The 22,323-nt window shown below is 44.6% G+C and overlaps 1 protein-coding gene across 8 annotated transcripts in view; it reads right to left on the reverse strand.

Moving 5' to 3' along the window:
- The window catches only part of WIZ (WIZ zinc finger), a 160,209-nt gene that overhangs the window by 92,228 nt on the left and 45,658 nt on the right, over window positions 1-22,323 (reverse strand). For 2 of the 8 annotated variants that reach the window (XM_050925745.1, XM_050925738.1), the window contains exon 2: window positions 21,887-22,064. The exons of the other annotated variants lie outside the window; for them this stretch is intronic. In XM_050925745.1, coding sequence (XP_050781702.1) covers window positions 21,887-21,898 — 12 coding nt within the window. In that variant the 5' untranslated portion in view covers window positions 21,899-22,064. The remainder of the gene's footprint in view (window positions 1-21,886; window positions 22,065-22,323) is intronic. 8 annotated transcript variants of the gene reach the window in all.

The following is a 22,323-nucleotide window of genomic DNA, read 5'->3' on the forward strand; positions in this document are numbered from 1 at the left end:
CACACAAGTCAAACAAAACTGAGATCTCATTAGTTCCAAGTTTTTGCTGAGCAAGGATTCGACGCTACAGATTTCACTTGACTGAACCTGTGCACTAAATTCACAGGATTATTTCCTTGAGTCTACTCTGGCCTCTTTATACCACCCCAGCAGTGCAGAAGAGCCAGAAAGCTAGTGCAGCCTTCCAGCTGCAGAGTTAGCTGGCATGGGGGAATCCCTGAGTGACAGAGTTTGCACCACCAGGGTTTACTCATGGTGTGCCAGTGGTGTGCCCAGACAGTGTTACACTGGAGCAATCCCCCTGCTGTGTAATGGCCTGTTTGGGGCTGTTGCTAGCTAGCACAGTTTACAGCCGATCTGGGACTACTCCAGGGACAGAGACACTGTAGAACTAGTCCCAAGATTGCATTGCTGCAAATGGCTCCTTTGTGATGAGAATTCAGCCCCAAAGAGTCTGAAGCTGTTCCTCTGACATCACATTACCTTTTGAAATGGCGGCTCTGTTCCATTTCAAAACCATTTTCAAATATTGTAGGAAATACAGCTGGACCAAGCAACAAGAGTCAGTGCCACTGAAATGTGCTTTTGATGGTCTCAAAACTCAATTAATGAAACTCATTAACTGTTGGAGTACAATGTACCATTGGTGTTACTGGAGTTCTTAGGACCCTACAGCAGACTTTCACTTTTGAGCATTCTCACCAGATGGGGAAGAAGGAACCTGCATTTCCATAATCTCTCAAAATTTATCTAACTAATATTTGATTCCAGTGGAGATATTAAGAAGGTGCCAGTTATTGCTCCACAGTTAAGGTTGAGCTGAGTTTAAAAGCAGAGATTCAACCTCTTATTTTATGTATGAAAAATCAGAGAATCATAGAAGATTAGGGTTGGAAGACACCTCAGGAGGTCATCTACTCCAACCCCCTCCTCAAAGCAGGACCAACACCAACTAAATCATCCCAGCCAGGGCTTTGTCAAGCCGGGCCTTAAAAACCTCTAAGGATGGAGATTCCTCCACCTCCTTAGGTAACTGATTCCAGTGCTTGACCACCCTCCTAGTGAAACAGTGTTTCCTCATATCCAACCTAGACCTCCCCCACTGCAACTTGAGACCATTGCTCCTTGTTCTGTCATCTGCCACTGAGAACAGCCGAGCTCCAACCTCTTTGGAACCCCCTTTCAGGTAGTTGAAGGCTGCTATCAAATCCCCCCTCACTCTTCTCTTCTGCAGACTAAACAAGTCCAGTTCCCTCAGTCTCTCCTTGTAAGTCATGTGCCCCAGCCCCCTAATCATTTTCAATGCTCTCCGCTGCACTGTCTCCAATTTGTCCACATCCTTTCTGTAGCGGGGGGCTTTAAACTGGATGCAATACTCCAGATGTGGTCTCACCAGTGCCGAATAGAGGGGAATAATCACTTCCCTCGATCTGCTGGCAGTGCCCCTACTTATACAGCCCAATATGCTGGCAACAAGGGCACATTGCTGACTCATATCCAGCTTCTCATACACTGTAATCCCCAAGTCCTTTTCTGCAGAACTGCTGCTTAACCAGTTGGTCCCCAGCCTGTAGCGGTGCATGGGATTCTTCCGTTCTAAATACATGGTAATCTCCCAAAAATTACTGTGCTGCCTTTCTGAGCATAGAATTTATGCTCTAATGGATTCACTTGTGAATTCTCAATTAGTTTACTGATTCACAGATTCTAAGGCCAGAAGGGAGCACTGTGACGATCTAGTCTGACCTCCTGTATAACACAGGCTGGAGAATGTCACCACAATCATTCCTATAGCAGATCTCTTAGAAAATGATCCAGCCTTGATTTAAAAATGGTCAGTGATGGAGAATCTACCATGACCCTTGGTAAATTGTTCCAATGATTAATCACTCTCACCATTAAAATTGTATACCTTATTTCCTGTCTTGATTTGTCTAACTTCAACTTCCACCCATTGGATCATGTTATACCTTTCTCTGCTAGGTTGAAGACCCCACTATTAAATAGCTGTTTCACATGTAGGTATTTATAGACTGTAACAAAGTTACTCCTGAACCTCCTCTTTTGAGTCTATCACTGTAAGGCATATTTTCTAATCCTTTAACCATTCTTGTGGCTCTTCTCTGAATCTTCTCCAATTGGGACACCAGAACAGGAAAAATAATTGCAGCAGCAGTCACATCAGTGCCAAATACCGAGGTAAAATAACCTTTCTACTCCGACTAAACGTTCCCGTTTATGCATCCCAGGATCAGATTAGTTCTTTTGGTGACAGCATCATAGAGAGTGCTCACATTCAGCGGATTATCTACCACAACCCCCAAATCTTTTCAGAGTCACTGCTTCCCAGGATAGAGTCCCCCATCCTGTCAGCATGGCCTACATTCTTTGTTCCTAGATGTATACATTTATCTGTATTAAAACACATAGTTTGCTTGAACCCAATTTACCAAGCAATCCAAATTGTTCTGAATCAGTGACCTGTCCTCTTCATTAGTTACTACTTCTCCAATTTGTGTGTCATCTGCAAACTTTACCGATGATGATTTTACATTTTCTTCCAGGTCACTGATAAAAATGTTAAATAGTGAAGGGCCAAGAACTAATGACTGTGGGAAACCCTGGAAACACACCCAATCAATGATTATTCCCTGTTTACAATTACATTCTGATACCTACTCATCCATTAGCCAATTTTTAATCCACTTAAGGTATGCAGTGTTAAGTTTACATCATTCTAGTTTTTTAATCAAAATATTGTGTGGTGCCAAAGTCAACCACCTTACAGAAATTTAAGTTATTACCTCAACATTATCTCCATCAACAAAATATCTTTTTTGATGCAATTGCAAGTTAAGTTAGACAGGATCTATTTTCCATAAACCCATGTTGATTTCCATTAATTATATTACCCTCCTTTAACTCTTTATTTGAGTCCCACATAAGTTGCTCCATTATCATTGTAGACTGACAGGCCTACAATTACCCGGATGATCTGGTTTACTCTTAAAAAACTGGCTCAACATGAGCTTTTTTCCAGTCTTCTGGAACTTCCCCAGTGCTCTAAAACTTCTTGGGGGAAAAGCAAAACAAAATACCAACATTAACAGTCCAGTGAGCTTTTCTCAGACAACTCTTAAAACTCTCAGATACAAGTTATATGGACTTGCTGATTTAAAAATGTGTTACTTTAGTCACTTCTGTTTAATATCCTCCAGAGATAAAATCATAGAATATCAGGGTTGGAAGGGATGTCAGGAGGTCATCTAGCCCAACCCCCTGCTCAAAGCAGGACCAATTCCCAACTAAATCATCCCAGCCAGGGCTTTGTCAAGCATGACCTTAAAAACCTCTAAGGAAGGAGATTCCACCACCTCCCTAGGTAACCCATTCCAGTGCTTCACCACCCTCCTACTGAAGAAGTTTTTCCTAATATCCAACCTAAACGTCCCCCACAACTTGTGACCATTACTCCTTGTTCTGTTGTCTGGTACCGCTGAGAACAGTCTAGATCCATCTTCTTTGGAAATCCTTTCAGGTAGTTGAAGGCTGCTATCAAATCCCTCCTCATTCTTCTCTTCTGCAGCCTAAACAATCCCAGTTCCCTCAGCCTCTCCTCATAAGTCATGTGCTCCAGCCCCCTAATCATTTTTGTTGTCCTCTGCTGGACTCTTGGCAATTTTTTCACATCCTTCTTGTGGTGTGGAGACCAAAACTGGACACAGTACTCCAGACGAGGCCTCACCAATGTTGAATAGAGGGGAATGATCACATCCTTCAATCTGCTGGCAATGCTCCTACCGTAACTCCTCCCTTAATGTTGTAGTCATGTACTTGAAAAAATGCACTTTAAGCAATACGATGTTAAGCGAATCCAATTTCCCCATAAGAATTAATGTAAATAGGAGGGGTTAGGTTCCAAGGAAACACACACACAGTATAAGTTTTAAACAAACAATTTAATACTGTACACAGCAATGATTGTGAAGCTTCGTTGAGGTGGTGAAGTTAGAGGGTGGGATATTTCCTGGCAAATGGCTTACTGCTAAATGATGAACTAGCATTCGGCTGATCCCTCAGGGGTTAAACACATTGTTGTTAATCTAGCCTCACACTCTATGGGTATGTCTACACTACGAGATTATTCCGATTTTACATAAACCGGTTTTGTAAAATAGATTGTATAAAGTCGAGTGCACGCAGCCACACTAAGCATATTAATTCGGTGGTGTGCGTCCATGGTCCGAGGCTAGCGTCGATTTCTGGAGCGTTGCACTATGGGTAGCTATCCCATAGCTATTCCATAGTTCCTGCAGTCTCCCCCGCCCATTGGAATTCTGGGTTGAGATCCCAATGCATGATGGTGCAAAAACAGTGTCGTGGGTGATTCTGGGTAAATGTCATCACTCATTCCTTCCTCCGTGAAAGCAACGGCAGACAATCTTTCGCGTCCTTTTTCCCTGGATTGCCCTGGCAGACGCCATAGCATGGCAACAATGGAGCCCGTTTTGCCTTTTGTCACTGTCACCGTATGTGTACTGGATGCCGCTAACAGAGGCGGTAGTGCAGCGCTACACAGCAGCATTCATTTGTCTTTGCAAGATAGCAGAGATGGTTACCAGTTGTTCTGTTCTGTCTGCTGTGCTATTGTAAATTGGTGATGAGATGATGGTCATCAGTCGTTCTGTACCGTCTGCTGCTGTCATGGGTGCCCCTGGCTGAGGTCGGCCAGGGGCGCAAAGACAAAATGGGAATGACCCCCTGGGTCATTCCCTCCTTTATGTTGTATCTAAAAATAGAGTCAGTCTTGCCTAGAATATGGGGCAAGTGTGCTAGAGAACCAGTGTACCATAGAGCACAGCCGCTCCATGTCAGATCCTGCAGAAATGATGAGCTACATGCCATTCTAGGGGGTGCCCCTGCAACAACCCCACCCGTTGCTTCCCTGCTCCCCCAACCCTCCTGGTTTACCGTTGCAGTGTCCCCTCCATTTGTGTGATGAAGTAATAAAGAATGCAGGAATAAGAAACATTGACTTTTTAGTGAGATAAAATGAGGGGGAGGCAGCTGCCAGCTGCTATGATAGTCCAGGTAGGACATTAAACAGAGAGGAGCCCAGCATCCCGCTGCTATGATAGTCCAGGCAATACAGAATCTTTTCTTTAGACATGAAAAGGTAGGGGCTGATGCAGCTCAGCCCCCAGTTGCTATGATGACAGTTACCAGCCATTCTGTACCATCTACCGGGAATGACCGAGAGTCATTCTTATTTTTACCCAGGTGACCCCGGCCGACCTCACCTGAGGCCAGCCAGGAGCACTCCTGGGATGATGACAAGGACGGCTATCAGTCCTTTTGTATGGCACCGTCTGCCACCAGGGAAGGGAGGGGAGAGGATGCTGCTGTTCACTGCCGCTGCACTGTGTCTACCAGCAGCATGAGTAGACATAGGGTAACAGATAAAAAAGTCAAGAAATGATTTTTTTCCCTTTTCTTTCACGGGGGGGGGGGGAGGGGGGAAGAGGAGGGTAAATTGACGAGATATACCCTGAACCACCCCGGACAATGTGTTTGACCCTACAGGCATTGGGAGCTCAGCCAAGAATGCAAATGATTTTCAGAGACTGCAGGGACTGTGGGATAGCTGGAGTCCTCGGTACCCCCTCCCTCCCTCCTTGAGCCATCCATTTGATTCTTTGGCTTTTTGTTACACTTGTCACACAGCACTGTGCTGTGGACTCTGTATCATAGCCTGAAGATTTTTTTCAAATGCTTTGGTATTTTGTCTTCTGTAACGGAGCTCTGATAGAACAGATTTGTCTCCCCATACTGGATCTGATCGCTGTATCTCCCGTACGATCCATGCTAGAGCTCTTTTTGGATTTGGGACTGCATCGCCACCCGTGCTGAAAAGAGCTCCACGCTGGGCAAACAGGAAACGAAATTCAAAAGTTCGCGGGGCTTTTCCTGTCTACCTGGCCAGTGCATCCGAGTTCAGATTGCTGGCCAGAGCGGTCACAATGGTGCACTGTGGGATACTGCCCGGAGTCCAATACCATCGATTTGCGGCCACACTAACCCTAATCCGATATGGTAATACCAATTTCAGTGCTACTCCTCTCATCGGGGAGGAGTACAGAAACCGGTTTAAAGAGCCCTTTATATCGATATAAAGGGCATCATTGTGCGGACGGGTGCAGCGTTAAATCAGTTTAATGCTGCTAAAATCGGTTTAAATGTGTAGTGTAGACCAGGCCTACAAGGCAGCATGAGTGGAGGGAGGGGAGACAGCATGGCAGAGACAGAGACATACACTCTGTCTGTGGGGGAGAAAGAGAGATGTGCATTGCCCCTTTAAGTATGCTGAGCCCACTCTAAGTACATTGCTTCAAAAAAACATATCAGGAAGTTGAGACAGCAGTTGCAGACAGCAAGGTTTCTCCATCCTGAGCCCTGTTGTGTCCTCACCCTGCTCTATATGGAGAAGGGGGTAAGCGGGGAGCAGGAGTAGGGGGAGGGGGACACCCTGACATTAGCACCCCTCTTCCCCCCTCCCCTGCACAGCAAGAAGGAGGAACAGCTCCAAGGCAGAAGGCAGGAGAAGCATATGGCCGTGAGGGAGGGACAGCTGAACTGCCAGCAATTGGTAGCCTGCTGGGAGGCTGCTGCACAGGAAATTTAGGGGAGTGGGGAGTTTATAGGGGGGCTGCCGGTCCACCCTGGTTCCAAGCCCCCACCAGCTAGCTGTGATGGGCTGCTCTTCCTGCAAGCAGTGGACAAAGCAGGTGGCTGCCAAACAACATTATAAGGGAGTATTGCACAACTTTTAACGAGTAAGATCCCTAATTGATCAGCAACATAACAACGTTAACCGGGACAACTTTAAGTGAGGAGTTACTGTACTTATACAGTCCAAAATGCTGTAAGCCTTCTTGGCAACAAGGGCACACTGTCGACTCATATCCAGCTTCTCATCCACGGTAACCCCAGGTCCTTTTCTGCAGAACTGCTGCCTAGCCATTCGGTCGCTAGTCTGTAGCAGTGCATGGCATTCTTCTGTCTTAAGTGCAAGACTCTGCACCTGTCCTTGTTGAACCTCAGATTTATTTTGGCCCAATCCTCTAATTTGTCTAGGTCCCTCTGTATGCTATTCCTACCACCCAGCATATTTCCATGCCTCTCAGTTTAGTGTCATCTGCAAACTTGCTGAGGGTGCAATCCACACCATCCTCCAGATCATTAATGAAGACATTGAACAAAACCGGCCCCAGGACCGACCCTTGGGTCACTCCGCTTGAAACCGGCTGCCAAGTAGACTTGGAGCCATTGATCACTACCCGTTGAGCCCGACGATCTAGCCAGCTTTCTATCCACCTTATAGTCCATTAATCCAGCCCATACTACTTTAACTTCCTGGCAAGAATACTGTGGGAGACCGTATCAAGAGCTTTGCTGAAGTTAAGGAATAACACGTCCACTGCTTTCCCCTCCTCCACAGAGCCAGTTATCTCGTTACAGAAGACAATTAGGTTAGTCAGGAATGACTTGCCCTTTGTGAATCCATGTTGATTGTTCCTGATCACTTTCCTCTCCCTCTAAGTGCTTCAAAATAGATACTATTGGAATAGAAAGAGTGTTATCACCACCAAATTATGAGACTATATAATCATTTCCCCCCAAATATAGAACATTTATTGAACACTTCTGCCTTTTCTGCATTACTATTGAGAATTCTACCATTTCCATCTGGTAATGGACCAATACCATTGTCAGGATTCTTTTTGGTCCCAATATATTTAAAACACTCCTCATTATCGTCCTTAATTCTACTGGCCATAGATTTCTCCTTGTGTTCCTTTGCTCTCCTTATCAATTTTCTACAATTCCTAACTTCTGATTTATATTCATTACTTTTTATAATTATATAGCTGCCTTCACTTTCCCTTAACAGGTGATTTTTAAAATTTTTTTTGGACCTTCTTCCTCAGCTGTAGGATTGTGGCTTTTTTGGCATCTAGTAAGGTGTTCTTAAATGATTCTCATTATGAGTTAAAATTAACAGGTCTTTCAAGAAATGTAACACTCAGTCTGCCTTTCTGTCCCTTTTGGAAGGCAAATTTAGGCTGCTAGGTAAGAGACTGAAGTCCAGGACCTTCATGGTAGCATTCCCTGAAATGCTTCCAGTTTCACACACAGGACCAGTTAGACAGGCAGAAGTGCAGAGTTTCAATGCATGGAAGAGACAATGGTGTAAGGAGAAGGGGGTTAGATTTATTAGGAACAGGAAAAACTTTTGCGAGAGGGGGAGCCTAGACAGGAAGGATGAGCTCCACCTAAACCAAAATGAAACTGATTGCTGGCATATAAAATTAAAAAGGTCATAAAACAGTTTTTAAACTAAGGGCTAGGGGAAAGCTGACAGGTGCAGAGGAGCACAAGGTTTAGACAGAGACATCCCTTAGGGGAGGATCTATTAATGGAGATTCTCTATACCCTTGTAAGGTGGAAAGGCTGGAAGATGATAAAATACAGGTAGGATCTCATGAGAAACAGTCAAATGAAAAAAAGAGCCATTCAATTACATCACATAATGTCAGATAGCTAAAAAAGGTGACAATTTAAGTGCTTATATACAAATCCTAGATATCTAAATACTAAAATGGGTGAACTAGAGTGCCTCGTATTAAAAGAAGATATTGATATAACAGGCATCCCAGAAACTTGGTGGAATGAGGATAATCAATGGGACATGGTAATACCAGGGTACAAAATACATCAGAAGGACAGAATAGGTCATGCTGGTCGGGGAATGGCACTAGATGTGAAAAAAAGCGTAGAATCAAATGAAGTAAAAATCTTAAATGAACCAAACTGTACCATAGAATCTTTATGGATAATAATTCCATGCTTGAATAATAAGACTCTAGCAGTAAGGATATACTACTATCCACCTGACCAGGATGGTGTTAGTGACTGTGAAATGCTCAGGGAGATTAGAGAAGAAATACAAATAAAAAATCCAATAATAAAGTTGGATTTCAACTATTCCCATGTTGACTGGTCCATGTCACCTCAGGACAGGATGCAGAGATAAAGTTAGTCCTGGAACGCACAAGGGGAGAGGCAATTCTTTAATAGTCCTAAGTGAAGCACAGGATCTGGTCCAAGCAATGACTGTACACCCAAACAACTTGGTAATAGTGACCATAACATTTAACATCCCTGTGCAGGGGGAAACACCACAGCAGCCTATCATGGTAGCATTTAATTTCAGAAAGGTAAATGACACCAAAAAAAAAAAAAAAAAAAAAAAAAAGAAGTAGTTTGTTAAACAGGATTTTAAGAGGTACAGTGCCAAAAGTGAAATCCCTGCAAGTTGCATGGAAACTTCTTAAAGACACCATAACAGAAGCTCAATTTAAATGTATACCCCAAATTAAAAAACTAGGTTCACAGGCCTCAGAGGCATTTGTTCCCCTGGGTACATGGCATCGCCCTTCTCGGTTTCCAAAATCTTCCACCAGACCTGACAGAGAAAGACAGGTTTTTAGCTTTGGCTCTGCATGGGCAGCCCCAGCACCATAGCTCAGAGCTCCTTGGGACCCAGGGGATAGTATACACAGTGTGACTAGCAATTGAGGCACAACCTATACTGGAAACAAAGGTTATAGTATAAAGAAGGAGAATCTGAACAGCTATTATGCCTTCCGTGGTACTAATAAAAAAACCCAAACTCTTTATGCTGAAAAGCAAATAGAAAAAAAAATGGTCTATTACTTGAGGTGAAATGAGAGAGGTGGCAGAAATAGCATGGCATACATTGCACCTTGCTCTAGTTTGGATATGTTAGTTGCAATTAATAAATAATAATTTAACTTAATTGTTTAAAAGCAGCTCTTTTTCATCAGCTTCTACTTGTTTCACATAGGCTCCAGCTAACTTTGTCATGACAAGCTGCACAATAAAGTTATTTGAAGAACTTTTCCCAGAATGCAGCACTCCAGGATCTCAGGGAGGAATGCTGCAGCTGAATTTTATGGCCAAGAACAGCTTGCAAAGCTACAAATACAGGATTAATCTGGTCTTGTGCTTCAGTCATTAAGTCTTCACTGCTGGGGTCAGAAGGAAGTTACTCCATGTCCCCCACTACCACCCCCCCCAACCCTACACAGTCACTAGCCTTGGATTGGAGAATTGTTTGCCCTTCTGGGAAGCATCTCATGTGGGTAATTATCAGAGGCAAAAAATGAGCTTGTATAGGCCAATGGTCTGATCTAGCATGGGTAAGGCCACATTCTAGCCTCACACTTTATGCCCAGCTGTAAGTGACAGGCATAGCCCCTTTCTGACCCGCAAGCACTTCCCTGCAATGGCTTTCGGAGAGGAATGGAGCAATTGTGTAACATCACTGAGTAGCCTTGTAACATGGTGCCGCTGGGACAGAGAGCTGAGAACGTCCTAGTTTGAAAGGCTCTTGAGAGGGAAAGGCGGCAAGGGGATCCAGAGCCTCTGCCCGGAATGCCCCCAGCAGCTTATTTTTAAAATGCGTCTGGTTAGCTTGAGTGACAGCATGAGGCATGCACCGGCTCTTGGGTGCTGTGGTTAGGAGGCTATTTATAGAAGTTGAAAGACTGGCATGGCAAGTGTTTTACTGAGCTTGGACAATTGCTACCAATAGCAAGATTGAAACACTTTCCTCCACATCAGGGACCATCCTGGCTGCTAATCAACAGGGAGAGAAGAGTTTGGGAAGGGATCCCCCATGAGCAAGGTCAGCTGACAAACCCTGAGCACTCACCTCACTTCCAAAATTACTTTGCCAGAGACTAGCATTGCAAAATGAATAAGCATATCAACCGCTGTATGGTTCTGCTGGTGGCGTGTTCAAGGACCACGTTGCATGCCTCCTTCCCACCCGCCTCCACAGAGAGAGAGTTCACCTAGATATAGATTTGTTTTAATGAGGGGCAATCAGGGAGCTCTGGGTCAGTAATCAGTTCTACGGAACAGTCAGTTAAACTAGTAAAACACTTGGATGAGATTTAAAATTGAGGCTCCAATCAGTCCATTATTAGAGATCCTATGGCACTTTTTGCAACAGATATTAATTCCACCCTGCATCCTGGCCAAAGCTCTATTAGGCCATGTCTACATCTAAAATTTTGCAGCGCTGGTTGTTACAGCTGTATTAGTACAGCTGTATAGGGCCAGCGCTGCAGAGTGGCCACACTTACAGCAACCAGCGCTGCAAGTGGTGTTAGATGTGGCCACACTGCAGCGCTGTTGGGCGGCTTCAAGGGGGGTTCGGGGAACGCGAGAGCAAACCGGGGAAGGAGACCAGCTTCACCGCGGTTTGCTCTCGCGTTCCCCGAACCACCCTGCAAACCGCAGGGAAGACCTGCTTGCTCGGGGGTTCGGGGAACGCGAGAGCAAACCGGGGAAGGAGACCAGCTTCGCCGCGGTTTGCTCTCGCGTTCCCGGAACCACCCAGCAAACCTCAGGGAAGGAGACCTGCTTGCTCGGGGTTCGGGGAACGCGAGAGCAAACCGGGGAAGGAGACCAGCTTCGCCGCGGTTTGCTCTCGCGTTCCCCGAACCACCCTGCAAACCGCAGGGAAGGAGACCTGCTTGCTCGGGGTTCGGGGAACGCGAGAGCAAGCCGGGGAAGGAGACCAGCTTGATTACCAGAGGCTTCCTCAGGTATGCTGGGATACCTGCTTATTCCACGGAGGTCAAGAAAAGCGCTGGTAAGTGTCTATACTTGATTACCAGCGCTGGATCACCAGCGCTGGATCCTCTACACCCGAGACAAAACGGGAGTACGGCCAGCGCTGCAAACAGGGAGTTGCAGCGCTGGTGGTGCCCTGCAGATGTGTACACCTCCTAAGTTGCAGCGCTGTAACTCCCTCACCAGCGCTGCAACTTTCTGATGTAGACAAGCCCTTAGTGATTACCTCATACCTAAATCCTGCCCTCTTGGATTTTCTACTGGACACCGTATTCTTCACTTTTTATCCAAAATTGATTGTGTAAGTGTTGCCATTAAATCAGCAAAATTAAGTATGAAGCAAAATTATACACAGGTCTGTAAAATACTTTAGGATATTCCATATGAAAGGCCCTATCTAAATGTATTCTTACTGGACTACAGATTTAAAAAAAATAATAAATTACAATCTCATTGATATGAAAGCCAAAAATACCTTTGCTCAGACAAGATGGCTCAACATAAAAAGTTACACAAATTCCATGTTAGGATAAGAGAAACGTTAATGAATGTTTTATATTTACAAGATTACCTTATTATTCATAAGAAATTGTGAACTGCAGTGTTGCTATTAGAATTAAAATTAAAATCAAATCACTAAAAGTCAGCATATTAAAATACTACTGTAAAGTTAATAAAAATCAGTGTAGGTGAAACAAAGAATACAAATATATTGACAAAGCAACATTAATCAAATGTTTCCCAAAGCACTTGTCAGTCATGCAGCCATCTCTGGGGTGGCACATCGCTGCCATTCTGTTTTGTGGATTGTTTCTTCCTCCAAATAACTGTTACATGCAAAACCCTTCATTAATGCAACAGTGATCTGAACACAGAATCAGAACAACAAAGGGAAAGTGGTTACACTGCACACACAGGTGCAAACAGATGCAGCTCCATGGGTTTCAATGAAGCTATACTGATTTACACGAGCTGAAGACCTGGCCTAGGGTATATTAAATATATTCACAAACTAACACCAGAGAGGAGCTGTGTGATTGAGAACCTGGACTAGACAAACTTCATTGCACCGCAACCCCCTTCAGCCAACAAAAATTACTACACAACCCCAGGAGGGGGGACTGAAGCATGAGTCCACCTGAGCCTGACTGCCCAGGTGGGGGGACGACACTGATCCCAAGGGCTTCAGTCCTAGTTGAGGGCCTATAACATGAGCCCTGTCACCCAGGGCCAATGGCCTTTGTCTTCGGCTTTACACTCAGGTGGTGAGGCTCAGGCTTCAGCTTCGGCCCCGGGTTACAGCAAGTCTAACACCAGCCCTGGCGACCTCATTAACAGGGCCGGCTCCATGTACTAGCTGAGCAAGCTGCTGCTTGGGGCGGCAGATTCCGTGGGGCAGCATGCCACCCAAACCTAGGGCAGCATGGCCAGTTATTTTTTTTTTTGGTTCACTGCTCCAGCCGCCCTGTAGGGGGCAGCAGCGCGGAGGAGGGGAGTGCCCTGCAACAAACTCAGCATGGCAGCCCATTTAGTTCCCTCCTCGCCGACTGGAGTGGAGCAGAGCCCTCCCAGCAGGCAGCGCAGTGGTCGGGACCGCGTGCTGAGTGCCCCGCTGAAGTGCTGACCGCCCCTCTTCTTTCTCTCTCCCCTGCTCCCTCCTGTTCCCCCTCATTAGACCAGGGGCGCACTCTGCAGCATAGGGAGTCCCCTGGCTCCGGCCGCCCTGTAGGGTTTTTTGTTTTGTTTTTCCCCTGCTTTGCCGGCCACGCTGTTGTTTCTCCTGCTGCTCTGCCCCTGCTTTGCCGCTCCAGCCGTGCTATGTTCCCACCCCCCCACTTTGCGGCACCGTTTCCCTCCCCCTGCTTTGCTGCTCCGGTGGCTCCGCGGCCCCCCCCCTTTTTTTTTGCTTGGGGTGGCAAAAAAGCCAGAGCCGGCCCTGTCCATTAAAAATGGGATTGTGACCCACTGTGGGGTCCTGACCCACAGTTTGAGAACCGCTGGTCTAGTCTGACCACCTGTATATCACAGGACTTCCCTGAATATATTCCTGTTTGAACTGGAGCATGTCTTAAGAAAAAAAAAAGTTATCAGCTTTGATTTCAAGATTTCCAGGGACAAAATCCATCACAGCCCTTGGTAAGTTGTTCCAAAGCTTAATTACCCTCACTGTTGAAAATTTGCAAATTTAGACTAGAAAAAACTATGTCCAGCTTCACCTTCCAGCCACTGGATCATATTAGACCTCTCTCTGCTAGACTGAAGAGCATCTTATCAAATATGTGTTCCCCATGCAGGTACTTATAAACCATGATCAAGTCACCCCTTAACCTTATTCTTGTTAAGCTAAATGAGAAAGCTCTCAGTCTCATTGTAAGACATGTTTTCTAATCTTTTAATCATTCTTGTAGCTAGTCTCTGAATCTTCTCCAATTTATCAACATCCTTCTTCAATTGTGGGCACCAGAACTGGTCACAGGATTCCAGCAGCAGTCTCACCAGTGCCAAATACAGAGGTACCTAATACAACCTCTCTATTTCTACTTGGAATTTCCCAGTTTATGCATCTAAGGATCTCATTAGTTTCCACTAGAAGATGATTATCCGCCATGACCACCAAATCCTTTTCAGAGTCTCTGCTTCCCAGGATACAGTCCCCCCCCCCCCCCCGCCCCAATAAGTATGGTGTACATTCTTTGTTCCAAGTTGCAGATAGATATTTACATTTGGCCATTGTCACAACTATAAAAGGGAAGGGTAACAATCCTCCTGTATATAATTCTATAAAATCCCTCCTGGACAGAGGCACCAAAATCCTTTTACCTGTAAAGGGTTAAGAAGCTCAGGTAACCTGGCTGACACCTGACCCAAAGGACCAATAAGGGGAAAAGATACTTTCAAATCTTGGGGTGGGAGGAAGGCTTTTGTTTGGGCTCTTTGTTTTGGTGGTGTTCGCTCTTGGGACTAAGAGTGACTGGACATCAATCCATGTTCTCCAACTCTTTCTGCACAAGTCTCTCATATTTCAAACTTGTAAGTAACAGCCAGGCAAGGCCTGTTAGTTTTATCTTTGTTTTCTCAACTTGTAAATGTTCCTTTGCTAGAGGGAGGTTGTGACATTATTGATATAATCTGGGGCCATATAGAACACGGTTGCAACCAAGGTCCTGTAGTGGCACCAAATCTTATGTAAAAGGGGTCATATGAGGTGTCTAAGATCAGGTTCTGGGTTGCTGGTTATGATTATGCTGTCTGGATGCATGTGTCATTTTTTAGTTGAAGTTATGAATATTGGCTCTATACTGTCTATACTTCAAACTTGTGCTGTGCTTCTGGTGACATCCCAGACAAGTTTGTGTTAGCTCTGCCTAGCCTGCCTGATGGCCCATTAAGGACCATCAGCTATACAACTGACCCATTGAGAGAAGGCAGATACACTTTGTAACTCAGCAAAGTATGCAGGGACTTGCCCATGTGATTCCAGACTCCATTTTGCTGTAATTTTCCACAGTAAGAACAAGGAGGTGTTCTTACACCTGGAAAAGCCTATGAAAGGCTGATGCCTCATCTCCATCTTGTCTTCAATCCTGCTTCTTACCTCTGGTGGGACTTTGCTACAAATTGAAGCTCTAGACAAAGAACTGAATGATCCATCCCAGCAGGGGATGTACTCCAGAGACTTGATTTGAATCTGCAGTTTACACCATCACTGCTACAAGCCTGAACTAAGAACTTTGCCATTACGGTATGTAATTGATTCCATCTAACCAATTCTAGCTCTCATCTCTATCTTCTTCCTTTTATGAATAAACCTTTAGATTCTAAAGGACTGGCAACAGAGTGATTTGTGGGTAAGATCTGATTTGTATATTAACCTGGGTCTGGGGCTTGATTCTTTGGAATTGAGAGTACCTCTCTTACTGGGGTATTGGTTTTCATAACAATTCATCCCCATGATGAGTGGCACTGGTGGTGATACTGGGAAACTGGAGAGTCTAAGGAAATTGCTTGTGTGACTTGTGGTCTCACCCCACTGGCTAACCAAAGTCCTCTTTGTCTGGCTGGTTTGGTTTGCCTTAAAGGTGGAAAAACCCTAGCCTTGGGCTGAAACTGCCCTGTTTTAAGCAATCTGTCCTGAATTGACACTCTCAGTTGGGTCCCCCCAGAACCGCATCGTTACAGAGGTTTATCCCTGTTTTGCTGTAACTTTAAAACTAAGGCTAGAGGGGGTTCCTCTGGGCTCTTTAAATCTAATTACCCTGTAAAGTTATTTCCATCCTGATTTTACAGAGATAAACTTTACCTTTACTTTTAATAAAATCCTTCTTTTAAGAACCTGACTGATTTTTCATTGTTTTAAGATCCAAGGGTTTTGGATCTGTGTTCACCAGGACTAATTGGTGAGGGTATACTCTCAAGCCTACCCAGGAAAAGGGGTGTAAGGACTTGGGGTGGGGGGAGAATTAGTCTCAAATCTGCCCAGGAAAGGAGGGGTTAGGGACTTGCGAAATATTTGGGGGAAGGCAGAGTTCCAAGTGGCTCTCCCCTAAAATTTAAAACACGCTTGGTGGTGGCAGCTTACTATTAACCTAAGCTGGTAAATAAGCTTGGGGGTCTTTCATGTAGGTGCCCACATCTGTACCCTAAAGTTCAGAGTGGGGGAGGAACCCTGACATGGTGGTATCAGTGTGATCATTTTAAACTAAAAGCCAGTGAGACTTTTTTTCTCCTTTTTAGCTACTTAGAAAGCAGAGCTGAAGGGGAGACAGATATTCTCTCTCTTTGCCTAAAGGCAGAGGTGTTAGGGTTTTTTTTTTTTTAAACAAGGATCTTTGTGAAAAGAAGGGTTCAAGCTGTGAGCAAGCAGCTAGTAAAAGGAATTTACAAGCCGAATTTTTCGCCCCCCTTCTACCTCTCAGGTATAGCTAGCTTAAAAAGGCTGAACACTATATGCTGTGAAAGTCTCTGTTAACTAAGCAGCCCCTGAGCTGAGTGCATCCCAGTTTCAGTGAACTGCAGAGGGGGTGTAACCCAGCACAAGAACGCAGGAAAATGAGTACCAGTGACGCTGCTAATAAACTAAACTAGAGCTGGCCAGACTAGAAGCACAAGAGAATGAAAAGAATCACAAAAATCTGATCAAATTAAAATAACTCAAGAAGAAAAGCTGCTAAATGAGCAGAGAAAGCCAATGAGGCTGCCCACAAGAAAGCTATGGAGAAGAAAAGAAAAAAGAGATGGAGGGAAAAAAAAAAAAAAAAGAGAGAGAAAGCATAAACTGGAGTTAGAAAGGGTAAGGGCTAGGCAAAAATATACCAGCCAACCCTAGCAACCCCTCTCCAGGTACCACTTCCCATCCCAGAAAATTCCCCACCTACAAGGCAGGCAATGATACCGAGGCCTTCTCAGAAAATTTCAAAAGGGCCTGCCTTGGGTACAGCATCTCTACAGACTAGTACATGGTACAGCTGAGGCCACAGCTCAGTGGACCCTTAGTAGAGGTAGTGGCTGAAATGCCTAAGGAAAACATGAACAGTTATAAAAATTTTAAAAACAAGGCCAGAATCAGAATGGGGCAAACACCCGAGCATGCCCGTTGGCGGTTCCGAGCCCTAAAGTGGAAACCGGACATGGCATTTTCCCGACACACCTAGCACATTGACAAAAATTGAAATGCCTGGATATCAGAAGCGAGTGTTAAATCTCTGGAAGATCTGTCTTTCCTAATGCAAATAGAGCAGTTCCTAGAGGGTATTCCTAAGGAAATAAAAAGGTACATCCTAGATGGGAAGCCCAAAACTGTAATCGAGGTGGGGGAGATTGGAGCCAAATGGGCCGAGGTGACCAAAAAAAAAAGCAGTTGGAGCGAATATCAGAAGGGGCAACCCGAAACAAAATGAAGACACAACCGTAGTGAATCCAGTCCCAGTGCCAACAGTGAGTCAGCGCTTGCAACCCCATCTACAACTCCAATGACAGAGGGCACCAGCGAGCCTGAACTGGCGAGAAGCAGCAGACAAACCCTACCCAAGAGGCTCAGCCAGAGCCTGAAATACCACATAGTGCACCAGCGAGAGCTGTACACAGTCATCGGAAAACAACCCCATCACCTGTATCGCTTCCGGAGGGACCAAAACCCAAGTCCAGAATCCAGTGAGGAATTGATGTCTCCAGCATCAAGGGAACAGTTCCAGGCCGAACAGGAAGCAGATGGCAGCCTTCAAAAAGCTTGGGCGGTCGGCACGGGGCATCCCACCGCATCTCAGCTCTTCTAATGGACCCAGTTTGTTGTAAAAAAAGGACTTTTATACAAGGAAACTCTTCCTGGTGGTTACCCAGGAAGACTAGCATCCTCAAAAAATAGTTGGTCATTCCAACTAAGTTCTGGGTAAAGCTCTTGGCTTCCCAGAGGAAAGCAGTGCATACTGACTTTCATGGATTTTGCTACCTGATGGCCGGAAGCAGTAGCTTTAAGCAACACCAGGGCTAAATAGGTATGCCAGGCACTAACAGACATTTTTGCCACAGTAAGTTGGCCCTCCGACATCCTTATGGATTCGGGAACTAATTTCCTGGCAGGAACCATGAAAAACCTGTGGAAAGCTTATGGGGTGAACCACTTGGTGGCCATCCCTTACCACCATCATACGAATGGCCTGGTGGAGAAGTTTAATGGAACTTTGGAGGCCATAATACATAAACGAGCACTCCAATGATTGGGACCTAGTGTTCCAGCAAGTGCTCTTTGCCTACTGAGCTGTACCACATCCCAATTTAGGGTTTTCAGCATTTAAACTTGTGTATGGCCACGAGACTAAGGGGCCATTACAGCTGGTGAAGCAGCAACGGGAGGGTTCTACGCCTTCTCCAGAAACTAACATTTGGGACTTTTTAAGCAACCTACAGAAACACCCTCCAAGACTCTTTCACCCTTGCTAGAGAAAAGCAAAAGGAGGCTCAAAAAGAGCAAAAAGCCTGGTATGATAAACATGCCAGGGAGCGTTCCTTCAAAGTAGGGAACCAGGTTATGGTCTTAAAAGAGCTCCAGGCCCATAAGATGGAAGCATCATGAAAAGGGCCCTTCATGGTTCAAGAGTGCCTGGGAGCTGTTAATTATCTCTTAACATTCCCCACCTCAAATTTAAAGCCTAAAGTGTACCATGTTAATTCTCTAAAGCCCTTTTATTCCAGAAAATTAAAAGTTTGTCTGTTCACAGCCCAGGAAAGAGATGATGCTAAGTGGCCTGAAGGTGTCTACTACAAAGAAAAAAGTAGCAGTGGCGTGGAAAAGGTGAACCTCTCCCTAACCCTTGGACATATGCAGCGACAGCAGATCAAGGAGCTGTGCTCTAGCTTCGCGACGATGTTCTCAGCCACCCTAGGACGGACCGAATGGGCATACCACTCCATTGACATAGGTAATGCTCACCCAATTACAGGACAACCTTACTGGGTGTCTCCTTATGCTAAAACTGCTATAGAACAAAAAAAATCAAGAATATGCTACAAATAGATATAATCTGCCCCTCTCACAGTGCATGGGCATCTCCAGTGGTCCTAGTTCCCAAACCAGATGGGGAAATACGTTTTTGTGTGGACTACCGTAAGCTACATGCTTTAACTCACCCAGACAACCATCCAATGCCACGCACAGATAAACTATTGGAGAAACTGGGACGTATCCAGTTCATCTCTACCTTAAACTTAACCAAGGGGCACTGGCAGGTACTGCTAGATAAATCCGCCAAGAAAAGGTCAGCCTTCATCACCCATGTCAGGCTGCATGAATTTAATGTGCTCCCTTTCGGACTGTGAAATGCACCTGCCACCTTCCAAAAACTTGTAGATGTCACCTAGTGGGATTGGGAGAATCTGCCGTCGCCTACCTTGATGATGTGGCCATCTTTTCTGATTCATGGGCAAAGCACCTGGAACACCTTCAGAAAGTCTTCAAGCACATAAGGGAGGCAGGACTAACTGTTAAGGCTAAAAAGTGTCAAATAGGCCTAAACAAAGTGACTTACCTTAAACACCAAGTGGATCAAGAAACTATTAGCCCCCTACAGGCCAAAGTGAATGCTATCCAAAAGTGGCCTGTCCCAAAGTCAAAAAACAGATCCAATCCTTCTTAGGCTTGGCCAGATATTACCAGCAATTTGTACCACACTACAGCCAAATCGCTGCCCCAATGACAGACCTAACCAAAAAAACCGAGCCAAATGCAGTTCAGTGGACTGAAAAAAGTGTCAAAAGGCCTTTAATCAGCTTAAAGCAACACTCATGTCTGACTCTGCGCTAAGGACCCCAGATTTTAACAAACGGTTCCTAGTAACCACAAATGCGTCCAAGTGTGGTGTGGGAGCAGTTTTAATACAGGAAGGACCGGATCAAAAATTCCATCCTGTCGTGTTTCTCAGCAAGAAACTGTCTGAGAGAAAAAGCCACTGGTCAATCAGCAAAAAGGAATGCTACGCCATGGCGTACACACTGAAAAAGCTACGCTCATATGTTTGGGGATGATGTTTCCAACTGCAAACCGACCATGCTGCGCTAAAGTGGCTTCATAACGCCAAGGAAAATAACAAAAATCATCTTCAATGGAGTTTAGCTCTCCAAAATTTTAATTTTGAAATACAACACATTTCAGAAGCTTCTAACAAAGTGGATAATGCACTCTCCTGTAAAAGTTTCCCAAAATCAACTGGTTAAAAATTGTTCTTAAAATGTGGGACATATTGTTAGTTTTTATATAATCAGTAGTATGTCTAAAGGTGCGTGTGTCTTATTAACTCTATTTTCTCCTAGAGCTCTAGGAAGAAATCACAGCCAGTGTGGAACTAGCTGTCCAACACTATCTGTGATTTGGGGTGCGTGTCATAACTATAAAGGGAAGGGTAACAACTCTCCTGTCTACAATACTATAAAATCCCTCCTGGACAGAGGCACCAAAATCCTTTTACCTGTAAAGGGTTAAGAAGCTCAGGTAACCTGGCTGACACCTGACCCAAAGGACTGATAAGGGGATAAGATACTTTCAAATCTTGGGATGGGAGGAAGGCTTTTGTTTGGGCTCTTTGTTTTGGTGGTGTTCGCTCTTGGGACTAAGAGGAACCGGACATCAATCCATGTTCTCAATCTTTCTGCACAAGTCTCTTGTATTTCAAATTTGTAAGTAACAGCCAGGCAAGGCATGTTAGCTTTATCTTTGGTTTTCTCAACTTGCAAATGTTCCTTTGCTAGAGGGAGGTTTATCCCGGTTTTGCTGTAATTTTAAAACTAAGGCTAGAGGGGGTTCCTCTAATCCTTAGATTAGATCCTCTTTAAATCTAATTACCCTGTAAAGTTATTTCCATCCTGATTTTACAGAGATAAACTTTACCTTTTCTTTTAATAAAATCCTTCTTTTAAGAACCTGATTGATTTTTCATTGTTTTAAGATCCAAGGGTTTTGGATCTGTGTTCACCAGGACTAACTGGTGAGGGTATACTCTCAAGCCTACCCAGGAAAAGGGGTGTAAGGACTTGGGGGCAGAGGGGAGGAGGAGAATTAGTCTCAAATTTGCTCAGGAAAGGGGAGGGGGTTAGGGACTTGCAAAATATTTGGAGGAAGGCAGGGTTCCAAGTGGCTCTCCCCTAAAATTTAAAACCCGCTCGGTGATGGCAGCTTACTGTTAATCTAAATTGGTAAATAAGCTTGGGCATCTTTCATGCGGGTCCCCACATCTGTACCCTGAATTTCAGAGTGGGGGAGGAACCCTGGCAGCCATATTAAAATGTATATTGCTTGCTTGTGCCCTTCTTACCAAGTGATCTGTATCTCTATTATTTACCACTCCCATAGTCTTTACGTCATCTGTACACTTTATCAGGGATTATTTTATATGGTTTTCTTCCAGATCATTGATAAAAAGATTTTAAAAAGTTATAGCAAAAGGCCAAAAACTCCTCTTTACAGGACCCCACTAGAAATATACCCACTTGATGACAATTGCCAGTTTTCAGTTACACTCAGACTTGTCAGTTAGCCAGTTTTCAAACAATTTTAAATGTTTGCCATGTTGATTTTGTGTTGTCCTGGTTTCTTAATAAAATATCATGCAGCACCATGTCAAAGGCTTTCAGGAGTCTATTACATCAGTGCTATTACCGTTATCCGTCTAACCTGTAATCTCATCAAAAAGTGGTATCTTGGTCATTTAGCCAGTAGCAGTTGGTCGTTCAAGTTTACAGCCTTAGCACTGCTTTGTAGTAGTTCCTTCATTCAATCACCTTGATTTTCCTTTTTTACTTTCTCTGGATCTGATTCTTTATTACCCAGAACCCAATGTACTTATCTCCACCTGTGCAAAGAGCATAAAGATGGTACACAATCAGAGCAGTTAGTGGCATGCTCTGGTATAAGTGACCGTACAAGCTGCAGAGCAAGAGAGATTCAGGCACATTATTTTCTTTTGGTTTTATGACAAAATATGTAAATAAATTAAACACACAGCTGCAGTAAGATAAGGCAGAAACTGGTTTTTCACAAATCTCTGAACCAAGTTCTTGCTCCCTAGCTACATGGAGTCATCTCTATGTTCCAAGCAGCTACGAATTGGA

The sequence above is a fragment of the Gopherus flavomarginatus genome, chromosome 16 (genome assembly GCF_025201925.1).
Source record: "Gopherus flavomarginatus isolate rGopFla2 chromosome 16, rGopFla2.mat.asm, whole genome shotgun sequence".
NCBI classification, from domain to species: Eukaryota; Metazoa; Chordata; order Testudines; family Testudinidae; genus Gopherus; species Gopherus flavomarginatus.